This window comes from Callorhinus ursinus, unplaced genomic scaffold (genome assembly GCF_003265705.2).
Source record: "Callorhinus ursinus isolate GAN/ISIS: 27379988/994484 unplaced genomic scaffold, GSC_fseal_2.0 scaffold8, whole genome shotgun sequence".
NCBI classification, from domain to species: domain Eukaryota; kingdom Metazoa; phylum Chordata; class Mammalia; order Carnivora; family Otariidae; genus Callorhinus; species Callorhinus ursinus.
This window is the reverse complement of record NW_027397070.1, coordinates 40,177,682-40,189,837: the sequence shown is the minus strand read 5'-3', so window position 1 is coordinate 40,189,837 and position 12,156 is coordinate 40,177,682. Positions and strand designations below refer to the sequence as shown.

Here is a 12,156-nt window from a genome sequence, read left to right as displayed (position 1 = left end):
AACACATCAGAACTTTTTTTGTCCAATTTTCTTCATTTCAGTATATGGTGATGCTACCTATTTCAGTTGTTCAGGCTTTCTTTCACACAGCACATCCTTTTATTTCTACCTTTAAAACATACCCAGAATCTAACCACTTCTCGCCAACCCCACTGCTACCACCCTACTCAAAGACATTATCATCTTTTGCCTGGATTACTGCCATAGGCTCTTTCCCACCTATGTTTTCTCTTAATACTACAGCCAGAGTGATTCTGCTAAAATAAAGGTGAAATCAAATCACTGTTGTGTTCAATAGTGTATAGTCCAACATGACCTCCCTGACCTCAACTCTTAACTACTCTTTCCCTTTCTCATTTCATACCAGCCACACTGGTGCTTTTGCTGTTCTTTATATATTCCAACAGCTTCTGCCTCGAAGCCTCTGCATTCACTGTTTCTTATACCTGAAATATCCAATCTCCACATGCCTACTTTCCCTCACTTCCTATAGGTCTCATTTCAAATGTTATCTTATCATCATCACCTATTAGCTCTCATGCCCTACCTCCTAGCACTCCTTACCTCCCTTCCCCAACTTTATTTTTCATTGTAATTATTCACCATCTGACATATTGTATATTTATTATTTCTCTCCCCAAAGTAGAATGTAAACTCCATGAGGGCAAGGACTTTGTCTATTTTATTCATCACTACTTATTTTTACGATTTCCCAGCATCTAAGACAGTATCTGACATATAGATGGTACTCAGTAAATATTTGTTGAAAAAATGACTTAATGAAAGAAATAGACATAAGTGGAATAGGGATGATGAAAAGGTCAAAGAAAAACTTCAGCTTTGTCCAATGTTTGGCCTGTAAGTGGCCTGTCTTAGGAATAACTTCTGCCTAAAGATGACTGTTTTTAAACTAAGTGGTGGTCTGGGTGGGGAAGGAGGAAGAGAGCATGGCAAATGCAAAGAGAAAAGGGAAAAGAAAACTTCTTGCTCATTACCACCTCCTTTCCATGCTTCATGGTTCATTCCAGCTACTATAATAATCCCTCATTTAATTAATACAGCTGAGAATTAGAAAGCAGAGAGTTCCTTCAAAAGTCAAAATCCATTGCTCTTACATTTTATTCCTGAACTTCCATGAGTCTCTGACAAGCTTAGATATCTTGTTTCTAATTTCTAATAGATTACTATTATATGTGTGACCCTTTAATGGATGTGTCAGTTCAAAGCATACATATCCCGGCCATGAGACAGGGTCAGGGAAGTCAGTCAGGAACGGAGTTTCCAATGGAAATTACAGATCAGATAAAGGAGGTAGTTCTAATTAGTAATTTGCAAAAGCTCAGTAGAAACAGACATCTGGGACTTACAAACTTTTTTTCTCGTGGAAAAGTCCTAATCTTTAGAAGGCAAAAATCAGTTTATAAAAAGACAAATCAGAGCAGTGGTCGTATGGGGTGAGGCTGGGCTGGAGGGAATTAAATGCGAAGTGGTACATGGAAAGTGATTCATTTAAATGAAATCATGTAGGACGTATTTACATCCAGTATGGGGCTTGAACTCATGACCTGGAGATCAAGAGTCCCATGCTCTACTGAGTGAGCCGGCCAGGCACCCTGCATGTTTTTGTTTTATATCTGATTTCTTTCCTTCAATGGGATGTTTCTAAGATTCACTCATGTTTTTGTTGCATTATTTGTTTTCTGTTGTTGGTAGGTAGTATGAATAGACTACATGTATACTGTATGAATATACCACAGCTTGTTGAAACATTCACCTGTTGCTGGGCATTCAGGGTGTTTCCAGATTTGGGCTATTATGAACAAAACTCCTATAACCATTTGTGTTCAAGTCTTGTTTTGAACATATGTCTTATGAACATGTTTTAATTTTTCCTGAGTAAATACCTAGAGTAGAATTGTTTGGTTATATGATATGATGTCTTAACTTTATAAGAAACTTCCTGTTTTCCAAATGGGTTGTACAGGGACCATCATGTATGAAAGATCAAGTTGTTCCACATCGTCCCCTACACTTGTGGTGGTCTGGTACTGCCTCTTGAAGGACTCTGTTACTAGGTCATAATAGTCTTAGTTGTGACTTTCTTCACCACAGAATCAATTTGTTCCAGATAATCTCTCTCAAGGAAATATTTTCTGTTGTGAGACAGCCACCTCCAGATTAGAAACTGTTAGTTTATATATAATCATAACTTAAAAGTGGCCCTAATGGTGATCCCATAGTGGTTGCATGGAAAACTACTTCACTCTTGATTGTGGAAATGGGAAAGAAGTCCTTTTCATCTTTGGAGCAAAGAAAGGAGAAGGAGGAATTCCTTGGGGCTGTGGGCCAAGGGGAGTGGGTAGAGGATTTTCCTGTCTAACAGAAATATAATGTGAGTCACATATGTAATTTTGTGAGATCTTATTTCGCAGCTAGTTAAGAAAGTAAAAGGAAACAGATGAAATACATTTATAAATTTTAACTTGATACATCTAAAATATTGTAATTTAAACGCATAATCAATATAATTATTGAGATATTTTATTTTTTTCATACTAACTCTTCGAAATCTGCTGTGTATTTTATACTAAAAGTATATCTCAATTCAGATGCTAAATTTTCAGCAGTTGAAGTGAAAAAATGTAGTCTTACCAAAACAACACATTTAAGTTTAACGCAAAAAATATTCTACACTGCTTCAGTTTTTAAATTAAAATTTAAATCAATTAAAATTAAAAGAGGGGCGCCTGGGTGGCTCAGTTGGTTGAGCGACTGCCTTCAGCTCAGGTCATGATCCTGGAGTCCCGGGATCGAGTCCCCCATCGGGCTCCCTGCTCAGCAGAGAGTCTGCTTCTCCCTCTGACCCTCCCCCCCTCTCATGTACTCTCTCTCTCTCTCATTCTCGTTCTCTCAAATAAATAAATAAATCTTTAAAATTAAATTAAATTAAAAGAAATTTAAAATTCAGTTTCTCAGTGGCACTAGCCACATTTCAAGTGCTCACTGGCTACATATACCCAGTTGCTACCATATTGGACCATATATTTCTAGAGGTTTGTCTGTGGGACAAGAAGGAGAAGATGGAGAGGTGAGATGTATTCCTTGTTGCAACTCATGTCACAGTAGAAATACCAGTACTGGGCGCCTGGGTGGCTCAGTTGGTTAAGCGACTGCCTTTGGCTCAGGTCATGATCCTGGAGTCCCAGGATCAAGTCCCACATCGGGCTCCCTGCTCAGCAAGGAGTCTGCTTCTCCCTCTGACCCTCCCCCCTCTCATGTGCTCTCTCTCTCTCATTCTCTCTCTCAAATAAATAAATAAAAAATCTTAAAAAAAAGAAGTAGAGAAAAGAAAGATTAAAAAAAAAAGAAAAGAAATACCAGTACTATATGCTATTTGTGTGAAATCTGAGATAGATAGATAGATATCTTTTTTCCCTGGTTGCATGATTTTGAACAAATAACCTCTGTAAGCTCCACTTTCACCATCTGTCCATAAAACAGGAAAATAATAATAACCCTCAGATTGTTGTGAAGATGGAGAAGGCATGCAAAGCCCATGGGAGAATGACTGGCAGTGTTTTGAAAAGGACTAAGTAGTGGCTTTTAAAAATCCAAATTATTCTTTGGATGGGGACTGTCTATAGTTCTTTTTCTATATTTAAAGGAATGGAAGTTTTTAAAAACCTGTTTGGAAGTGGCATTCATTGATTCAGCAAATACTGTCTCTCAGGCCAGATGTTCAACATTTAAAACCCAGAGACAGAAAGAACATGGTCCCCGCCTTCAAGAACCTCATAGTGCTTAATGGTAGAAACAACACAGCGTTGGGCTAATGTCCAAGTGAGGAAAGTGAAACCAAAAAAAGCAACAAATTTATCCAACAACCCCAAAGAAAAGAAGCCCTACAGATAAAAATTGAGTTTATGAATTGAAAACCTTAATAGTTCTATTTCTCTACCTTCCTTTAAAATTGATATCCACAATTATAATAACCAAGATTTAAGAAGTTAGATTGGCATGAATTTAAATGCTCAATGATTGATTAGTAGTAGCCTTTATTTCTGCCACATGGAAGACACTGCTTGGTTCTTCTCTTGTGTTGGTAGTTATTTCTTGAGCCATGCTTGTGTTTTAGTTTAGTAGTTTGTATTTATCTGACAAAAAAAAAAGATGGAAAAGTCAATTCAATTCAAAGGTCTAAAATACAGCACATTTTAAAAGTTACTATTGTTAAGTATAAAACATTAAAAAATTAAATATGAGTAAAATAAGTGATAAAATAAGCAAAATTGCATTTTTTTAATATAGTTTCTCTTCTTAATCTAACAATAAAGATCCTCTGGACAGATAAGATCTCATTTTTGAAATCTAGAGGTTGAAGTGATGTTAAAGAAACCTCCTTAATTTCTTAAAATTTTTGTTTTTAAAAGTTATTTCTGGGGTGCCTGGCTTGCTCAGTAGGTTGGGCATCTGCCTTGGGCTCTGGTCATGGTCTCCAGGTCCTTGGATTCAGGCCTGCATCAGGCTCCCTGCTCAGTGGGGAGTCTGCTTCTCCCTCTGCCTCTGCTCCTCCCCCTCCTCATGTCCGCACTCTCTCTCTAATAAATAAATACAATCTTAAAAGATAAATAAAAGCCATTTCTACCCATGTAAGAATCTAATAAATCAAGATGTCAAGATTAAGATTATGGGCTTTTAGTCTTTAAAATTTATAGATGGGTCACTGAATTATTTACAAGTCCTTAATCTGTCCTAAACTGCATCCCAAAATAAGCCATATGTATATATTTACATACACATGATATATGCTCATTGTAAATAAGGGGCCAAGTAACTTTCACATTTCAGTTGTGATAATATGAAGCCTTTGTCAGTAACAAAATTTTTTCACCATTAAAAAAAACTACCTACTTTTTCTTATATATTGGCAATTCACAATTTAAATATTTGGGAGCCACTTTTTAAATTTCAGAAGCCAAGATTTAAATATGGTAGGTATATTATTATTTCTGCTCTTCTTTGCATTTGCCACTCTCTTAATAAAACCCTAATATTTGATATTTCATTGTTATAGAATAATATATCCATCAAAGGATGAAATCATTGTAGAATATTGAGCTCTCTTCTAATGAATTTCTCTTTCTAAATTCTGTACTATATTGAGAAATGACAGGACTTGGGACTTGCCCTAGGTGGACGGAGGTCCCAGCACGCATTACCCTGAGTGCCACTCTGTCACTGTCCACCACCACCACGGGACAGTATTATTGGGGGGAGAGGGAAAGAAATGACAAAAGAACAGGCACAGACTGAGGAGTGTGTGGAGAGACCAGGGGATTATCGTGCATGGACTTTTGTTATCTTTTGGCCACTCTGTCTTCCTCTGGCGCACTACCTCTGGCCCATGGCGTGCATCTGGGTGAGTTCCTGTTAACAAAATAAGTGCCCAAGTGCTAAGCTGACTTTGGTGGCAGAGTGACACAGAAGGGTGGGCACCTCAGTTCCAATAGCGGAGCCCTGACGAGGTATGGCCAAGTGGTTCCTGCCAAGAGTATGAGGAGGGAGCAAACAGGAAGAGTAGGAATGAGAATGACCGAATCACGTGTCAAAGCAGCAGCAAGCAATTCTCTTCAGGTGCCTCACCTGACACTCCCTCTAATCCATGTGCTGACATTACATTTTGACCCTTGAAGAATTCTAGGGTGGAAACCACAACAAACTTTCAACATCCCATTCCACCTCTATTGTTACTACAATAGAAGTAATAAGATTCCATGTTCAAAGAGTCAATTTGTTGACAACTTTTTGTGCAAGTGTCACATCTGTCCTTTATAGCTATAGCGACTTATACTTGTAAAAAAAATTACCTTTTGGTTGTCTTACATGTTTTTTCCATTGGCCTTTTCTTTTTCTGTTTTACTTTCCTTTCCTCACATCCACTCCCCTGAGAAAAGGGGAGACAGATGAGGCATGAGATTGAGGGAAGTAGATTTGACATGAGGGGAGGGAGCCAGAGGGCAAAAGAAAAATAGTGGGAAAAGTGGAAGAGAGAGAGGGAAGTGAGGAAGAAAAAAGAAAGCCAGAAGCAGGAGAGAAAAAAAGCACAGAAGGAGAGACAACTTAATTTGGTCTTAAATTAAAAAATGTCTTTATTCTTTCCAATGGAGCCCATTGTTAAATTTCACAAACAGCTTCTCTTTTAGGGTCCTCCCACCCTTTCTCTTTTTAGACCGGGTTTCATAAGTAGAGACTGAACCTGGCTGCTTAGGATTGCAAGGAATTTGATTTGCAATAGTTCAGAGGAAGGTGGAAAAGAAAGATGGGTTTGGATGAAGGGGACATGCCCAGGATTTCATAAGCAATTTTCCCCTCTCTTCCTTCTCAGCTCTCTAGCCTTTGTCTAATTGCCTACCATCCTGGGAAAATCCCGTGGGACCATAGGTGAGCCTAAGTTTGGGCTCCCCATACAGAGATCAGCAGAGCTAAGGACAGTAAAACCTAGATAGATAAGAAATTAAAAGCTAAGAAAAGGGAGAGATGGACCCAGATCCAGAGAGACAGTGTCCGTCTGGGCTCTGCCCTGTAGCCTTGTTATAAAAACAGTACATGTGAAGTGCCACTTTACCAAGCCTTACTCAGAAAGGAGGAGAGTGTCACACTGCTGAGAGGTTTGAGACATGAATAAGAGACCATGGTCCCCAGGCAGTATGGTCCCGGAGTTGCGTGAACGTGAACTTGACCAGGGTTTTGTTTAATAGCAGTGGGGAGCAGTTCCTAGTTTCTGCTGCCTAGAATAGAAATCAGATTCACCGACTCATTTTTCATCTACATTCAGTCTAAATTCAATGGGACAAGGGACTAAGATTCTAATCTTTGCTCTTCTTGGGGTAAGAAGTGTAAAATGTGAGTAAGTACCAAAGGGGGGAAAAGTGATTCAGAGGAGTGTGGAAACGGGGAAGGAAATGCCAATCAGAGGGAAAATGGAAAAACTATGTAAGCCTAAGTCAGAAAACATGGGAAGACAGAGAGAGAAGTCGGAAGAGTGAGAAAGTATGTGAAAGAAAACAAACGGGGAAAATAATTAATACTTTGTGACAACTGCAAGCCAAATTTGTATATTGTACCACCCTTGTGATTTAACAAGCTGAGAGTGGAACTCGGCTGCATGATGGCTGTATCTTTGCTGAGCTCCTGATTTCCAGAGCCCCATTCAAGCTGTTGCTGAATTTATAAAGATGGGCCACCAGGCCCATCAGCTTATGACATCATAGCAGCTGAAAGGGCCTTGAGACACCAAACACGCCTGCTTCAATTCCTCACCCATATGCACACATATTTGATAGTTGAAGAAGCTTGAGGTCCAGAGACTTTAAATGACATATCCGTGGAACAGAGGAAGTGCAATTTAGAACTCAAACCTGGGACTTTTCATTCTAGGTGCAGTATTTAAAAGCTGGTTTCTTCATCGTTTCCTTCCAGATTTCCTGGAATTCATTTTCCCAGCTTGCGTCATGTCATGGACCCATTACCTCCTAGCTATGTTGTCTCCCAAACTCTGTCATCGTCTGGTTAGTTTTGCTTTGTTTTTTGTCTCTTGTCCCCACTGGTAGTCAGTCAATGAGTCTTGTTAACTACGTATTCAAGTCCTTGTTGCCCTCTGATTTCTCTTCACCGGGTTCATGACTTGGGCACCTTTCATCCTGGACTATTCTTTTATTTATTTTTTTAAAGATTTTATTTATTCATTTGAGACACAGAGAGAGAGAGAGAGAGAGAGAGAGAGAGAGAGAGAGAGCATGAGCAGGGGGCGAAATAGAGGGAGAGGGAGAAGCAGGCTTCCTGCAGAGCAGGGAGCCCGATGCAGGGTTCGATCCCAGGACCCTGGGATCAGGACCTGAGCCAAAGGCAGACGCTTAACGACTGAGCCACCCAGGCGCCCCCACCCTGGACTATTCTAATGACTTCCTATCTGTAGCCTCCTCTAGCTCTCTTAGAGATCGCAGTCGGAGTAATCATTCCCAAATACATCACTAATTTTGTTAGTTCTGGTTTTCAGTGGCTCCTCCTTAGTTACCAAACTGTACTATCCAAACTCCCCAGCATGGCCCGAGACTTCCGTAATCTGGCCCTGCTTTGCTTTCCAGCTCCATCTCTCACTGTTCCTAAATGGGATTAAGCCTAGCACTGTCCCATTCTTTGATTTCGCTCACACTATACCCTAGATCCAGGATATTCTTATTTCCCCTTCCCTAACTCAAAGACTGCCCCCTTCCTTCATAAATCTTTCATGATTTTCTCTAGAGCAAAAACTAGGTTCTCCACTTCTTTCTTTTATTAAAGCACCCATAAGATTCCACTTTATATTATTTGTGCCCATGTCTTGAGGCCAGGCAATGTCCTGTTATCTATTTTTAATCTCTCTACAGTGCCTCAAATATAATATAAATGCTTGTTCATTTGAACAAAATTGAGTTTGTGCCAGAAGACAGGTGAAAGAATCAGTCATATATAGAATGAAACTAAATCTATCAACATCCTACATTAACTTTAAATTCCCAAGGCTTAACTAACTAGTGCTTCAGAATGGCTGTTATATGCTATTGTACTAATTATATGCTAACATAGTAATTAGCTATTAGTGATAAGACTGCTGCATGATTTATCCTCACTTTTAAAAGAGAAAAATGTTGGCCTGTTGGAAATCTCTGGAATTTCTATCAATTTACTGTGATTTCTTTTTGAAATAAAATTTGGAGTAGAAATTGATAGGTAAAAATTCTATATACTGCAAAGGAGATTTTGTATTTTTCTTCTAACCTACAATGGCATTTCCCTACAGTGTCCTCAGGTTCAGTACTATAGATTGGACTATAGGTAAAACCACATTTCATTGAAGTTCTTCAGGTACTTTAGGACCTTAAGCCCAGTGGGAAGGCCTACAGACAAAAGTCCCACTTATATAAACACCTATCTTCAAATTGTTTGGTTTTTTTTGGTAAGACTCTTGAAAGTGTGACTAAGAATTGCCTTCACGTGGTCTTGGTTTTTAAAATAGAAATATTTTTTTTCTTTTCATTTAAGTCCAGTGAAATGTGCGCCTCTGTTCCTTCCATGTGTTCTCTGATGCACATGACTGGAGCTGAGGTCCACCCCCCCCCAACTTAGACAGTAGCTGAGAGGTGGGTCAGCAGCAAACAAGGGGACACAATGTCCACTGGTGCCTATATGACAACTCCCATGTCAAAACTTGTTGTTAAGAAGTAAAAAGATCCTGAGTCGTGGGAAGAGGTAAGGAAGCAGAAGCCGAAGATGCAAGTAAGAAGAAAAGAGGGGTCAGATGATCTTAGATTTACCAAGAAATGTAATTGTACACCACTCCCCTTCCAAATCAGCAAGGAGAAAAGGCCCTGTGATCTGGGTTCTGCCTGCAGAGCTGGCCTGGGAGTGGTTCCTGCCCAGTGAGTCGGATTCAGTACTCTACCGGCACAGAAAAAATGCCAAGATGCCTATTACTTGAAAGCTAGTGTGTGGACAGGCTTTGAGGAAGAGTTCCTACACGGTGGGACTCAGAGTGGAGCAAAGGGAATGCATCAAAAGAGCTAGCTGCATTCCTTTGCTCTTAACTACTCTGTTCCCAGGCGCAGAGGTGACCACCAGATACCAGAGATCACAAACAAATGTAGTGGGATTCGTTCCATACCTGAGGTGACTGAATCAGTTCTCATGCTCCTGTAAAAACAAACAGCACGTTTCAAAATGTTGCCAGCGTAACCACAAATATTTAGAAGAGAATGACTAGGTATGAGATAACTGGCCACTCTCTGTACGCTTTGTAGGTAATAATGAAACATGTTTAGCAAGCCTAGGGTATTATATAATAACACATTTTAGAGTAAAATTACCTACATTTCTGTTAACATGCAAGCTATCCTAACTTTAAAAGCCATAAAAGTGACTAGTATATAATAACATATAATCTATTTTTATTTTATCTATCACCTGTCACTCTGTGAGGCTGTGGGCATCACCATCCTACTGCCTCTCCAGTGTCTGAAAACTCATTTGGGGCTGAGACTGAGCTAATTGCTGCTGCCCAGGGGCTTGTGTAGAGTCCCTTGTGTTGGGAATATAGGCTCTCATAGAGACATGGGAGGGATTCTGGGTGCCTGGCGTTAGAAGGTGCCCACCTCTGCTGGCTTCTTCATCACAATCTCTATGGCCCTGATGCGGGCGACAGGGCTAGGAAATTTTGCAGGCAAATAACATGCCCAAGTATTTGCCCAGGTAACTGCATTTCTTATAGTTTACTGGCTCAGATAGGAGGCTAGCTGTCAGTTTTTCAGATCATTTCACTTTCAAAAACGCTTTTGGATAAAGAAGGTTTCTGCATTCCTGATTTTTAAAATTAATAACAATAATTAAAATACTTATTTTCTTTACCTCATTGGCATGCTGAAACATAAACTTCAGTCACTTAATTTTCACCAAATTTTTGTTTCTTGGCTACATTTTCAAAATTTTTTTGGAAGCATTGCAGTTTGAGTAAAAGAGAGCACTTGGGAAGAATAATTACCCTCAGACAATAGCTTCCCAGATAAATGTATAGAGACATAATTATGATCCGTTTTGAGGTGTCTGGCAAAGAAATCCCAGGTGGAGGTCTACAATGGATCTTTCTGAAACAGAGGTTAAATTAATAATTTTCTAAGAAGTTTGCAAATAAATGCTCACGTAGCCTTCACCAAATAGGTCTGGTGATTTACATGAAGGTTGAGCTTAGTGATAAAAGTTTTTAAGAGGCTGAGAAATATTGAGTAAATGTACTTTAAAAAATAGGTGCAAATTAAAATGAAGCCTGACATTATCCTCTTTAAAACAAAGGGAAGGGGGGCGCCTGGGTGGCTCAGTCGTTCCTTAAGCATCTGCCTTCAGCTCAGGTCATGATCCCAGGGTCCTGGGATCAAACCCCACATTGGGCTCCCTGCTGAGCGGGGAGTCTGCTTCTCCTTCTCCCTCTGTCTGCTGCTCTCCCTGCTTGTTCTCTCTCTCTCAAGTAAATAAAATCTTAAAAAAAAGAAATTTATAAAAAATAAATAAAATGAAGGGAAGAGTCATAGTAGCACTATGGTCAAGGTATGAGAAGGAATATAAATGATTCATACAGTAAATCCTTCACTTTTAAAGGAACTAAAGTGACATTAGAGACATCTCCATAGTCTTTCACTCATTTAGATTGAAATTGCTCAATTTACATTTTAAAGACTAATAAATCTGAGGGCAAAATATTCAACAAGGTCATCCTTTAATTTTTTTTTTTCATTTTCCCAAAGTACATGGTTATAAAATGTCACTGAAATCCCTGGTCTTGGAGAAGAAAAATAGATAGAACTTACTTATCACTCTCACAGGATATTGACTTAACCCTCCAAACGTCCCAGGAATAAACTGAATTCCATTCTGTTCTTAGATATAACATCTTTCATTCATATTGAACATTCTCAAATTAGGCTCTAGCTAGTAATTATGTTCCAGATGCAAATATGCAATAAAAAATAATCCATCCTTGATTAAGTTGAGCTTAATAGGATTGCTTGGAACCAAAATTTGTTTTTTGCTTTGTTTTTCTTTGTTTCTTCCTAGTAGACTCAGCAGATGAATGATACAGGAAGCTGACAGACAGAAGGGCACAGGGCCTTGAAGAATCTGGGATTTGCTAACCTTCAAGATCCCTTTTATCTTTAAAATTCTTTGATGTTTGCCATTTATATAGGAATTCATTTTCTCATTGTTTCTAATTGTGATCATAATAGACTAACAAAACGTTGTACCTACAGAGCATTTTACATCCTAAAAATTTAAGTTATCCTTACAATTTTTAATATTTAGAAAGCTATTACAAGTTAATCTAATGAGGATTTTTTTTGGGTAGTGAGACTATTTGTGTGTAATGGTGGGTACATGTCACTGTATGTGTCAAAACCCAGAGAACTGTGCAACATAAAGAGTGAAACTTAAACTAGGAACTATAGTTAATGATAATGTATCAATGTTGTTTATTAATTGTAACAAATGTGCCACACTAATGCAAGGTGTTAATAATAGGGAAAACTGGACGTAGCGGGGAGAGTGAGGAGGTGGCAGAGGGGTGGGTATATG

At 39.0% G+C, this 12,156-nt stretch overlaps 1 protein-coding gene across 14 annotated transcripts in view; it reads right to left on the bottom strand.

Annotated features, from left to right (window-relative positions):
• Window positions 1-4,038: 4,038 nt before the first annotated feature.
• GARIN2 (golgi associated RAB2 interactor family member 2) overlaps window positions 4,039-12,156 on the bottom strand; it is a 41,863-nt gene continuing 33,745 nt past the window's right edge. For 10 of the 14 annotated variants that reach the window (XR_012379035.1, XR_012379034.1, XR_012379039.1 and 7 more), the window contains 4 exons: window positions 9,701-9,729; window positions 6,916-6,999; window positions 5,868-5,944; window positions 4,039-4,154 (listed from right to left, as the gene is read on the bottom strand). Coding sequence is in view for 3 of the 14 variants with exons in the window: in XM_025870489.2 (XP_025726274.1) it covers window positions 4,132-4,154; window positions 9,701-9,729 (52 nt within the window). In the remaining 11 variants the exon portion in view is untranslated. The remainder of the gene's footprint in view (window positions 4,155-5,867; window positions 5,945-6,915; window positions 7,000-9,700; window positions 9,730-12,156) is intronic. The other 4 variants (XR_003207770.2, XM_025870489.2, XM_073895387.1 and 1 more) reach the window with 4 other exon arrangements.